The sequence below is a fragment of the Pseudopodoces humilis genome, chromosome 10, assembly GCF_049639895.1.
Source record: "Pseudopodoces humilis isolate 2021_Gansu_Grassland_sample_001 chromosome 10, ASM4963989v1, whole genome shotgun sequence".
NCBI lineage: Eukaryota > Metazoa > Chordata > Aves > Passeriformes > Paridae > Pseudopodoces > Pseudopodoces humilis.
Genome location: NC_142209.1, coordinates 1,169,892 through 1,182,887, shown reverse-complemented (window position 1 = coordinate 1,182,887; position 12,996 = coordinate 1,169,892). Strand labels below are relative to the sequence as shown.

Here is a 12,996-nt window from a genome sequence, read left to right as displayed (position 1 = left end):
TTTACTGGCATTTTCTTTCCTTTGAAAATGAAACTTGTGGCTTACATTCTTTGTGAAGGACTAGTCTTGAAATTTCAGTCCAGGACTAGGACTTGGGATCCTTTGGGCTGTGTAGTAAGGACTTCATAAACTTGTCAGCCTAAATGTGTTTTTCTATTTAAATAAAGAAAAATGTGGGGGAGTGGATTCTGAGGGTTGAGTGGTGCTTTGTCCATAAGGGCAGGAACTGTGGAACTTTGGGAGAGGTTTCCAGCAGGTCAGCTCACACCTTGCCCTCGGACATCCCTGCCTGTGGTGGCTTTTGGTGAGAAGAGCTCCATGAAGTGACCTCTTGCTACTCAGAGCTAAGGCTTGGGAAGGATACAAAAGGCCCTGAAAGGAAAGTTCAGAGAATCGCTCAAAACTGGAGTTTTCTCCTTGAAGTTTGCCCCTTACTGCTCCCTCCCCCCCTGACTTAATTCTGTTAAAGCCCAGCAGGACTGTGTGCAGCCAAATTCCAAATTCCCAGGCTGGCCAGACTCTGCTTGTCACAGGAGACCTCCCCAGCACGGAGTTTTCACTTGAGTGGCTCAGGACTCTGCTTTATCACAGCACTGGCATTTCAAAATAGAACTGAATGTGGAGTTTGCTGAGGGAGGAGAGTGTTGGGTGTTTTGGGGGAGGGGGGAAGCGTGGGTTTCTTCTATTTACTTTTTTATTTACTCCTTCCTCTTGATACATCACTCATTAGAAGCACGTGTACCCTTATTGCCCAGACAACCACTGGGCTTTTCACCTGACTGAATTCTCTAAACCGCCCCTCTCTCTCTATAAATTTTAAAAACAGGGCCTGATTTAGGATTAAGGAGTTGATGCATTCTGTGGAAAAACACCAGTGCTGAAGCTTGTCCTGTAATGAACACATGGGAACTGTGCCATGGGAATAAAGCATCTGAAGGAACCTACAGGGCCAGTTATGCTTTTGCACACTTGAGAGTGTGTTCTGGTAAGAGATTGAACCACAGCTTCCACCTGCTGCTGCCTCCCTTCTTTTAGTTCTTTTAGTTTAGTTCTTTTAGCTATCTGTAACCACTTTTTAAAAAAAGATTTTCTTACCATCAGGTTATTATTGCCTAATCTTTTCCTTTTATGTGGGCTCTTGAGTCATATTTTACTTTCAGTTTTGTTAATGTCACACAGTCTGGCTTTTAAAATTTGTTTCTTTGGAATTGAGTCTCTTAAATTGGTTATAGACTTTGTGCAGGGCTAATAGTTTCTAATGAAGACAGTTCATACATCTCAAATTCTTCTGTGACAGTCTTAGTTGGACAGCTGTTGGTGTAAAACAGCCAGAAGCCAGTGTGTGTGTGCTGGAGTGAGGATGGTGTCCTTCCCAAGGTCAAAAATACATTCAATGTGAAGGTTTCCACGTGGATAGGTGCAAACACAGACCTTGTGTAAGTGATTTGCTGTTTGCCAAAGCAAAGTGTTCAGGTTATATACATTAAATACCAGTGGAAATCCAGGCTTTTCTAAATACACAGATTCTGTGTGGTGATGTAAGCAGAAAACCCAAACCTAAGGTGGTGTGTGGCTTCTGCCACCTTAGCACGAGGTGGAACAGCTTAGCAGGTTCTGCTTAATTAACCATCAACATGTTCCACTTGGTTTGGAACAGTCGAGTGGAGAGCCCTGCCCACAGAGTGCTGTGACACCCAGGGTGTCTCATCTGGAAACCCTGAGTGTCCAACAGCAGCAGCTGCTGCAGCTGGGCTTTGTGACAGATAAAAGCTGAGCTCAGGAGGACGTGCTGAAACTCACCTTTCTTACCCCTTCTCTAATTTTAAGCAGAATAGATTTGTAAGAAGCTTCCCAGGAGGCTTCTGCTGCCTGCCTGCTGGTACTGAAACAGGGGCTGGGCCTTCTGTGGGAGCCACCAGGAGCTCCCACACAGCAGGGCAGCTTTTGGGAGGCCATGGAGAGGAACTGAACTCTGCCCCTTGTGGACCTGGAGATGGAAAAGAAACGTTTGCCACCTTGGGGCTTGTTTTTCTCCCTTGTTTGATGTGGTTGGAGCCTCCATCCAGCTGCAGGGCTCTCTGTGAGCTCACAGCAAACAGCAATCCCTGCCTGCTATTTCTCTTTTCCCAGAAAAATAACTGGGGGCAGCTACTGAAGCTTCTGTGAGCTGTAATGACACAGTTAGAATTTGGAATGGGCTGAGACTGGCTGCTCCCAAAAAGAAATAAAACTGTCCAGCAGAGCCAGCTGGAGTTTGCCAGGGCTGGCTTTGTGCCCAGAGGCTGGGGCAGGGCACAGACCCTGCAGAAGGGTTTGGGGATGTCCTGACCTCCCTTCAACACAGGGGGGACAGGAACTGGACACCTGCACTTTCTCTTGCTCCTCCTCACAGCTGGCCACAGCTCCTTGTTGCTGCTCTGTTCCTCAGAACCACCCTACCTCATTTCCCTGCACTTAGCACAGGCACAAAAGCAGCAGAGTAATATTTAAATCACTCCTCTTTTCCTCATCTGCTTTGTCTCCTTGGATTCTCTCTCACCTCAGGACAGAGCCCTCATTTGCTGAATTCAGGGCTGCTGGCTGCTCCTTGGAATCAGGGAGAAGGAGAGGGATGTGTTAAGCACTCTAGAGCCAGTTGATTTTAAAACCTCTTCCTGAGTGTGAATGTCTGAATGTCCTTGCCATGGCTTTACGTGTGCAACAAGTGCTCTGAGCAAGGAGAGCAGTTGTTGAGGCAATGAAAAGCATCTCCCTTATTTGAGAAACCTGACTGTTAATAAAGATGTGATAAAGAAAATGATGTGAAGATGGTGCTAACTGCAAAGGCTGGGCGAGTCCTGGTGCCTTCCACACCCCTCTGAGGCTTCAGAGTCCTCTCCCTTTGGAGGCAGCTCTCTCAAGCATCCATCCCAGTGCTCTGTCAAAAATCCAACTTTTGGTTCAAACTCCTTCAGATTTGGCTCACAATTTGTGGCTCCCTGGGAGGCATTTTATTCTGTGAGATTAAAGAGCTCTTTAATTAATTTCTGCTGGAAATCATCCCTCTCTTCACAAGTTTTCCACACACTGTCCATCCCTCCCTGCCAATCTGCTCTTGAACAGACAGATCTGAACCTCCTTTCTGTCCAACAGTTCCTGCAACTTCTTCCAGAGCCTCTCTGGAGTTGAACAAAGACTGTAAAGTGATTTCCAGGAGTGTTTGTAGCTGCCCAGAGCTGTGTGTGAGCTCTCAGGGGAGCCTGTGGGCTTTCCCTGCTGGAAGCTCGTGTCCAGCTGAGGAGCCTCAGCTAAAGACTTGTTTTCTTTTCTAGCACACTGTTTTCTACCCAAAGAGCTTGATCTGCACTCTTGGTTTCTTGCCTCGTTTTCTTCTGATTCAATTCTCTGTCCTTATGATTTTGAATCCTGTGTTTTTGAAGGCAAATGAGCCAAGTTTGAGCAACTTTCTCAGTTGCTCTTGGGTGTAACTCCCACAGCCCTGTTGGCTTTCAAGAGTTGCTTTTTAACATTTCCACTAGTCATTAGTGCAATAGGAAATATTTGTTAATTGCTTCCAGACAGACTCTGTCCAAAACACTGCAAGGGTCTCTCCTACACAGAGCTTCACACTTCAGTTTTTGTTCTGAGTTTCAGGGTTTCTTTTCTGTCAAGTATTAGATCTGGATCATTGTTCAAGTCCTGCTTGTTTTTTTGGCTGTTTCAGGCAGGTCATCCTTCTGTCCCCAAATCCAAACTGGATTCTCTGCCATCAGCTCCAGCATAATTGTGTCTTGTTAATAAGAGCTCCCACCTCTCCTCTGTGGGCGAATGGGGGATGGAGAGCATTCTTCCGAGCAAATCCTCTTCTGCAGTCTCTGTAATGTTTTTTGTTGGTTTGGTAAAGGGGGAACAACTCTCTGATGAGGGCTGTGGAATGTGTTTCCACTGGAAAATATTCCTTCCTGTTCAAAGGACACGATAGGGCTGCTGGAAACGGGGTGTACAGGCAGGTTCAAGAGGGGGAGAGGGTGGTGGAGGCAAATCTCACACCCCTCCTTATGCCTTGTTTTCCTGCCCAGCTGTCCTTGCCCCACATGTTAAAGAGGGCTCAGCCTTGTCTAAATTCTGGCTCCAAGCCTTCTAGCAAAATTCACCTGACTGAAGTGCCCACCTTCAGTAAATTATTTCAGTAGTCCTGTTAATGTCCTGTGCCATTTGAGCAGCAGAACCTGCTTTTTCTTTTTTTGGACTAGAGGATCTCCAGAGTTCTCTTCCACCCTCAGCCATCCTGTGGCTCTGTGATCCTGATGTGCTGTGCAGACACAGCCCCGCATCATCTTCCAGCCAGTGTCAGAAAGGGGTGACAGGAAAATGGAGAGTGACAGCAGGGGAGGTCCCTGGAAGCATGTTGTGCTCTAAGCATCTTTTTTGGTGGTAAAATAGCCCCAATCTTTGGTGTGCCACCACATGGGGTATTAGCAGGCTCTTGATCTGGGCATTAAAAAAAGAAGGTGCAGCTGAAATGGCTTCATTTGGTTTCCCTGTCCCTCCCTCTCACCCACCCTTTAAAAAAGCATCTTTGTGAAAGTGGGAAGCAGTGGGTGTGGAGTAAGAACACTTTTGACATTTAAGGGAAACTGCTACTCTCTCCTCAATCCCACCTCAGTAAGCTGTTGGCATTAACACAGTGTCAGCAAAATGTGGAAGTGCATCCTCTCCAGGCAAAGCCATCCTGTGACCCTCTGGCTTTGTAAAGGTTGTTCAAATGTGCCCTTTTCAGACCCCAGTTTTGATGTTCAAGATCAAAGCCTGTGTGTTGTGATTGCTTCCTTCAGCCACGGGAGACAAATCTCCACTTTGCTCTTGTGTTAAGCATCTCCTTTTTTTAAACACTGCCCCATACAAGTGCACGCTTCAGCACAGGGCTGTAAAGTGCAAGAAAAAATGTTTATAATCACTTGTGCACACCTGTAAATCTGTGGGGAAAATCTCACTGTTCCCGATAGAAATCTGCAATAAAGGAGGAATGGAAACTGAGAAATGGGAATGGAATTTCTCTTTTCATTAAGATATTGTAATGATCTCTTACAAGTGCTGGCCCTCGCAGCATGGTCTGGATTCCGAGTTTTTCCTTGGAAGGCAGGAGGGCAGATCCCTGAGCTGGCTCTGCTGGGGGCACCTTTGCTCAGGCTCTTCCTCTTCTCACTGAAGCTTTCGCTTTTACTTTACTTTTTTTTCACGCCCTGCAGAGCTGCCAAAGCAAGGGTGGGATGCCCAAGGAACGGAGCGATTCCCCCGCATCCCGCTCGGGGCCGGTTCTGCATCCTCCTGCTGGGGAGGACTCCTGGGCTGCGTCTCTCCCTTGCGGTGCGGGACTCCGGAGAGTTTCTCCTTCCTTCTGTTCCTTCTCTTCGACAGATTTTGCGGGGAAGCAGCAGCCTGGGCGCTTGTGGGAGGAGCGCGAGTGTCCCGAGCCCCAGCAGGGCCGGAAGGGGCTTTGCTGCTGATGCTTGAGGCTTTCGGAGCAGCAGCATCCCAGCCGGGTGATTTCAGAGCAGCAGCATCCCAGCCGGGTGATTTCAGAGCAGCAGCATCCCAGAGGGGTGATTTCAGAGCAGCAGCATCCCAGCCGGGTGATTTCAGAGCAGCAGCATCCCAGCCGGGTTATTTCAGAGCATCCCAGCCGGGTGATTTCAGAGCATCCCAGCCGGGTGATTTTGGCAGCATCCCAGCCGGGTGCTCCCGGAGCCGCAGCATCCCCGCGGGGATGCAGCCGTACCATGGCAGAGCTGCCCCCGGGGTTGGGGCTGCGCCGAGCCCGGCAGCTTTCGGGTACCACAAGGACGATCCCAGCAGGCACGTCCGGCCCATCCCCAACCCGAACTGCTACCCGCAGATCTTTTGGGTGGAAGGCTGTGCTGATGCTTCGGCTCCCCCCGGGGCTCCCTTCCCACCGCCGGTACCCGACCGGAGGAGGAAGCCACGGAACGACGGGGAAAGGAGGAGCGCCGGCTTCCTCGTGATGTTCCTGCTGATCCTGGTGGCCTTCACCGGAGTGGGGCTGAGCATATTTAAGATTTTTCACCTGGAGAAGGAAGTGGATGAACTCAGAGAGGTGAGGGATGGGCACAGATCCCTGGGGAAGGAAGGAAGGAGGGAAAAAGAAACGCTTGGAATGGTCTGAGCTGCCCCCCAAGGGCACGGTGGTGGTGACAGGGGAAGGGGGTGACAGAGGTGAGGGACTGCTCGGTCCGTGGCTGATTTATCCGGATATCTCTGCTCCCTGTGCTTTTCTGAGAGCTCATGCTCTCAGTCTAAGTGTTCCTCTTCTCCCTCGACAGTCTGCCAGCGCTGAGCACATCCCTCCAGCCTCCCAGAAACTCACGGGTGAGTCTGTACCTGCAGGAGGAACCCAGTGAAATGGAAACTTGTCCACAAGAACCTGCTGCTTTTCCTAGATTTTATTTGGGAGAAAAACGAAATAAATTAAAAAAAAAAAAAAAAAAAAAAAAAGAGTTTCAATTTGAATGGAACAATTTCAAAATTGTGTTTTGAACTTCCAAGCTATTGCTTTTCTTTGGCATTCCATCTTAATATTATAAGTGAGGATGTCCTTTTTGGTCCTCTTGATAGCTTTTTGCTAGATCTGAAAAGTTCTATTTTTTTTTCCCCCCACAGAGAATTTTAGTTATTAGAAAATTTAGTTTCAAATTTTTTTCTGAATCAAAAAAAAAAAAAGTTGAAATAGCAAAATTCTTGGGAAAGGGCAGTCCTGGTTCTCCTCAATGCACCAATGAATTTTCCCCTTTAGGGGAAGGGGAGCTGTCATTTGAACTGGATGCTCAGTTCTCTGATCACAGGCTTCTTTAGCAGAAGCTGAACATAAAAAATAAACCGGAATTTCCTGAGAGGGCTGGATAAATAAATAGAAGGAGAGAAACTGTGTAAAGGAGAAGGGGGAGCGGAGAGGAAAATTTTAATTGAGAGAAGGAAAAGGCTCCTCTAGAAAAGGATGGGCTGCTTCTAAAATTATACAACATGAAGTAGAGGTTGAGGAAAAGTGAAGGGATGGAGTGGGATAAAAAACCGAGCCACTGGAGCTGGCCCATCTCTCCAAAGGGAACTCAGCTCCCCAGGGAAGGCAGAGTTTTCCCAGCTCCAGCCCGGCCCGAGGATGCTGTGCAGGGTCTCAGCAGGGTCTCCCTGCTCTCTGGGCTGACTTCTCCCTGGAGCAGGTGGCCAATGCCTTCCCCTCTCCTCGTGCAGGGCAGAAGGAGCAGCCTGTGCAGAAGGAGGCGAGGAGGGCGGCACATCTGACAGGTACGTGCTGAGGGAGCGGGGATGGGCAAGGGGAAGGGCTGGAGTTATCAGGACAGGCTTCCCTGCTCTCCTCAGCCCACACCTCTGCTCTGACCGTGGAAATTCTATCTGGAAACAGATAAAACCCTCCCCCTCATCTCTGCTCCTCGCTGAGGTTTTTGGGGCGCGCAGGGCGGGAGCGGGGGGCAGGCGAGGATTTTCCACGCCTGGCCTGGTGCCACCTGAGGAGAAACCACAACAACGTCCTTACCACCCTTCCTTCTCGCTCTTCTTTCACCTTCCAGGCAACCCAGCCCAGCAGGACCTTCCTCTGGAGTGGGAGCCCATCTCTGGCCATGCCTACACCAGTGGCATCCAATACCAGCAGCGGGGGCTGGTGGTGAGCGAGCCTGGGCTGTACTTCGTGTACTCCAAGGTGCTGTTCCGCGGCAGCGCCTGCGACAGCCAGCTCCTGTCCCACGTCGTCTACAAGAGGAATCCATCCTCTCCCGGCAGCCTGGTGCTCATGGAGGACAAAGCCACCAATTTCTGCACGGGGAAGAGGATGTGGGCCCGCAACAGCTACCTGGGGGCTCTCTTCAAGCTCAGGAAGATGGACAGTCTGCACGTCAACGTCTCCAAAATCGCCCTGGTTAATTTTGAGGAATCCAAGACTTTCTTTGGTTTGTTTAAGCTTTGAAATGGAGCGTGGCTGGCAGCCCCTTCACACACACACACACACACACACACACACACTGTGAGGGCTGAGTGCTGCCTGGGCACGGGGACACCACAAAAGCCACCCAGAAACCACGTTTGGGCTTCAGCGTGAGGGGATTCAAGCAACCCATAAAGGCTTGGAGAACACCAGGGCTGTGCTGCATCAGCCTGAGCAGAATTGCACGAGTTCTCCTTCCAAAATCCCCCAACAAACTCGAGATGTGGCGTGCTGAAGAGCCTGCTGGAACTCACTACTTGCTGCCTGAGAAGATGGACCTGCTGCTCCCCGTGGTGTCACAGCCCTGCTGGGAGAGGTGCTGCGTTCACTTTGTGCTCAGTTATGGAGCATTCCCATCCCAGATAATGCTCCCCAACCACTTGATTGGACTCATCCCAGCTGCCAGGATGGGCAGGAACACGCCAGGAGCAGCAGTGCCCTGAGGGGTGTCCCAGAAGTGACAGCTGGGGGAGGTGGGGTGGCCACAGGCTCTGCTGGTGCAATGCAAGCAGCACAGCAGGGCAGTGGGGCTGCAGCTGAAAGCAGCATCTCGAGCCCTGCTCCTGCCCTTTCAGCACATGAGGCTTCTCCATGGAGGCCTGGTCTGCCACCCCTTTCCTGCTGCAGGTGGTGACATGCTGGCACCATGCATGGCTCTGGCCGGGCCCCTGGCCATGAGAGGTTCTCTCCTGAGCAGAACACAGATGGTAAATATATATTTTTCTAGTGAGTGGTGCTCTCCTCTCCTCATTTGGTGCAACCAGAGCACTGCAAGGCCTCTGTGATCAGGAGTCAGAGCCTCATTCCTTCTCCAGCAGCGTGGAGAAACCCGGGATCCTCATCCCTCTTTGCTGCCTGCTTGGCACAGGGACCTTTCCGTGAGGCTTTGGAGCTCCAGCATGGAAACACGGGGATGTGGGGATGGGGAAGGTGTGGTTTGGGCAGCACAGACAGAGCAGCCCAAGCCCACTTTGGCCATCAGGAAGGGGCTGATCTCAAGGCAAAGTTTAGAGTGGAGCTGGGCGCTTGTGGCTGAGCAGAAGTGCTGCTGTCCCCAAAGGCACCACCTGTGCGACCTCTGGCCCCAGAAACTTCTCATAGAGTGGGCTGAAGGGCAAAGAATCAAAGTGGTGTTCAAAAACCCCAAACCCTATCTGTTCATCCTGGTGTCTGCCCCACGGAGCCCCAACCCTGGGGCTGCCACTGCCACCAGGCAGGACACGGAGGCTGCAGCTGCGGTCCATCCTCAGCTGTGCCGTGCTCCTGCCTTCCTGCAGCTCTGCTGCTGCTCCTCAGCAGCCTGCAGCATTTGTTTCCTTCTCCCTGGTGCTGCTCTCAGCTTGGTGGCCTGTGGTTTGTGTTGTCTGCTTCAGAGTTTGTTTTTGTGAAACCTCTCAGTGGTCTGGCTGCTGCTGTGGCCAGTGTGAGGGGAAAACTGCAGCCCTGTTCACACAGCCATGGCTGATGTTTCCACTGCATTTCTCAGGGTGGAAAATACCTCAGAAGGATGAAGTTTAGGGATCTTCTTGTCACACTGTATCGGGAACAGCAAAGTGACCACACAGACTTTCCAGTTGCACAAGAAAGCAAGTTTTATTCTTCCAGATCTTCTTTTATAGACAGCTCTGAGCAGGTCTGAGAAGGTAAAACTCTCATTGCTCATGAAACCAACCCATCACCATCACTGGGCAGCTGGAACAACACCCCTGGGCCATTTCTGACAAGCAAACAACAAGGAACAAACAACACCTGCAAAGGTTGTTTTCCTTCTCCAAGGACTGTTGGGATTCCTCCTCTTGATTTCTCAGGTCAGAGGGAGAGGGTTGTGTGACTCAGTTTCCCACAGACACTGCCTGATATCTCACATTCAGCATCCAGAACTTCTGGCTTGACTTTTTCTCACCACCCTCACCCCTGCACGTGTCAGAGGGTAAAACTGCACAGCCCAGGGATGGAGCTGCTCAATCCAAACCTTTCCAAGAAAGGCTGGGAATTGCTGTCCTCTTCTGATTGCTCTTTGGGCTGTGTTGTTCTCCTGATGGGACATCCAAGCGGGGAGTGGGAAGCTGTACAGCTGTCCCTGTAGCCAAACTAGCTGAGCACATCCCGTGCTTCCCTTCTTCACTGGGGAGAGGCAGAGCATTCCAGCTCACAGGAAACCTTCCCTGCAGCTCCTCTGTTTGCTGGCACGGTGTTGGAAGGGCTGGGAGGATCCCAAAGGCTTCTCCAGGTCACCCCACAGTGACCCAGGCGGGCTGTGGCTGCTCTGGGGCAGGATGAGCTCTCAAGGGGATGAGATCTGTCCTCACCTGCCAAAGGCACCACAGACCTGTGTGTTTCAGAGATTTCAGGTTCAAGGTTTTCAGAGATTAAAGTTTTCAGAGATTTCAGGTTCAAGGTTTTCAGAGATTAAAGTTTTCAGAGATTTCAGGTTCAAGGTTTTCAGAGATTTTCAGGTTTAAGATTGAGAGCCAGGTCAGGACAGGACCATCCAATTCCAGGTTGCTTGTGCCACACCGACTTTAATCAAGTCTAATTAGCCATCCATTTAAAGAAATGTTTGCTAATTGTTACTGTTAAATACTCAATGAGTATTTAGTGCCAACATCAGGCTCTCTCAGGATGAGAGAGCTGGGGTTATTCAGCCTGGAGAAGTTTCCAGGGAGACCTCAGAGCACCTTCCAGTGCCTGAAGGGGCTCCCAGAGAGCTGGGGAGGAACTCAGTTGGGTTTTTTTTCCCCAAATTTGGGGGTCCCCACCCCCAATTTTGGGGTTTTTTTCCTCGAATTTTGGGGTCCCCACTCCCAATTTTGGGTTTTTTTTCCTCGAATTTTGGGGTCCCCACCCCCAATTTGGGTTTTTTCCCCAAATTTTGGGGTCCCCACCCCCAATTTTGGTTTTTTTCCCCTCAAAATTGGGGCTGGGGAAGAGAGCACGGAGGGAGAGGAAAAGGGGAATGGCTTTAAACTGAAAGGATGCAGGTTCACATTGATTGGGAAGAAATTCTTCCCTGTGAGGGTGATGAGGCCCTGAGTCCAGAGAAGCTGTGGCTGCCCCATCCCTGGAAGTGTTCAAGGCCTGGTGGGATGGGACTTTGAGCAATCTGGTCCCTGCCACAAGCAGGGGTTGTTGTTGGAGTTATCTTTAGGCCAAACCATTCTGTGATTTTTTTTAATAGCTCTTGGGCTGTACTTAGCATTTTTTAAATAAAAATAAATTATTGAAATTCCATTTGAACTTAGCAAGTGTTTTGTTCTCTCCCCAGCAAGGGAAGGGTCTCTGCATGAGAAAGGACATCCCATGACCATTGGGATATTTGGGTTTTCTCTGCTCTGAAGCCAGCCTTGGGCTCTCTGAGTTTCTGTTCCCACGTCCTGTGTCACTTCTTCCAGCCCAAGGAGCTGCACAGACTCTGACAAATTTTTACCAGGTCTGGAAGGAGCATTGTCTAGTGGTTAGAGACAGGAGAAAGGGAAGAGGGGTAGATTTAGATATTGCTGTTATCCTCCTGGTGCTCTGACACAGGGGTGTTTTACATCATGGTTACAGAAGTGGAATTTTAGGCATGACTAAGTGGCTGAGGTTCAACGCAGAACAGAGGATGAGATAAGACAGAGTAACTTTGCTGCAAGGTGAGACAAGTTGCATGTGAATTTCTGCTTGATTTTAATGACTTAAAAGGAAAAGAGGAAGAAAAGCTTGACAACTTGCTGGTGATTCATCTCTGGGGGTGATGAGGAGAGCAAGGTGTTCTGTTCCCTGCTCATGGCCTGTCCCAGGAGCTGTGGGAGTGCCCTTGCCAGGCCAGCAGCAGCTGTGTGAACAGGCACAAAGGCTTTCTGCCCTGGAGAATGGCAGCTCTGATTGGAAACAAGCTGCTCGTTCCTCTGGGTAGCAATGAGACTAAAAAGCTCCAGGTGGAATTTCAAACCACAACATGCTTTCCCCTCCCTCAGCTGCCTCCCCATCCTCAGCACGGCCTGTGAGAGAATCAGCTTCTCTCCCCCCTTACAAACCACCACAGATATTTCACATCTCTCTCTCTCCTTTTCCCACATTCCACAACCAGATTCCATCAACAGCAGTTGAAAAAGTCTCCCTCTGAATGGCTCAAAAAATGGATTGCATTTACTCCTCTTCTCATGCATTTCCCCTCATGGTTTCCTCCTCGCTGCTCTGAGGTTTATGTCAGCACTGAGGTAAAATATGTCAGAGAAAAAGGCACCAGAGAGGAAATTTTGTGCCTCCTAATAAGATTTCTGCATGAGGAACAGATATCTGATATTTAACTTCCATTACAGTCCTGAAAGAGAAATCCAAACCAGGGAAGATCAAGAATGCACCAAAGAGAACGCAATTTTCTCAGATTTCATGCCTGATATCAGCAGTGAAGGACCAGGGGGAATTCAGCACATTCAATAGTTAAATCCCATTGCTACACTATAACTTTTTAATCTATTTCTCTTTAGATTCTGCTGTATTTCTCCTCACACCTGGATTTCCCAACCTCCTCTGAGCTGAGCTCCTTTGGAATAATCTCTCACAGGGAGTTCTGTTTATCTCAGTTCTCTGGGTCAGGAAGAAAACCTCAAAACTTGTTAGGATCTTGTTTCTCGTGTTTATTAGGATGTTATCACAAAACTTGGCAGATTTTCCAGACTTTTTGCTCAAGTTCAATTCATCCTGCCCTTTTTGGCTCACTTTGGCTTTGAAGGCACAAAATGGCCCCAAACTGTGCAGCCTTTTTATTTTTATACTTATTCTTATCTAATTAACAATAGACATGTAAATTATTTTTCTTAATGACCCAATGACCCAACACCTGTGTGCTGCACTGTGACATTTTCTATCCAATCACTTACTACTGCCCCAAAACCTCTAGAAGAAAATGAAGAAGGAAAAGAGACAACACTTTAAATCCTCCATCTTGTCTTGTGTTTTCTAAACTGGTTTAAACTCTAAACTTTAACTTTTTCACTCAGTGACTTCAGAAAAGTTTC

The 12,996-nt window shown here is 49.3% G+C and overlaps 1 protein-coding gene across 1 annotated transcript; it reads left to right on the top strand.

Annotated features, from left to right (window-relative positions):
• Positions 1-5,527: 5,527 nt before the first annotated feature.
• On the top strand, positions 5,528-8,632 carry FASLG (Fas ligand). The gene is made up of 4 exons (XM_005528729.3): positions 5,528-6,094; positions 6,321-6,366; positions 7,246-7,299; positions 7,584-8,632. Exons 1-4 carry the CDS (start codon positions 5,747-5,749, stop codon positions 7,976-7,978), a joined length of 843 nt encoding a protein of 280 aa, XP_005528786.1. The 5' UTR covers positions 5,528-5,746; the 3' UTR covers positions 7,979-8,632.
• The last annotated feature ends 4,364 nt before the right edge of the window (positions 8,633-12,996 follow it).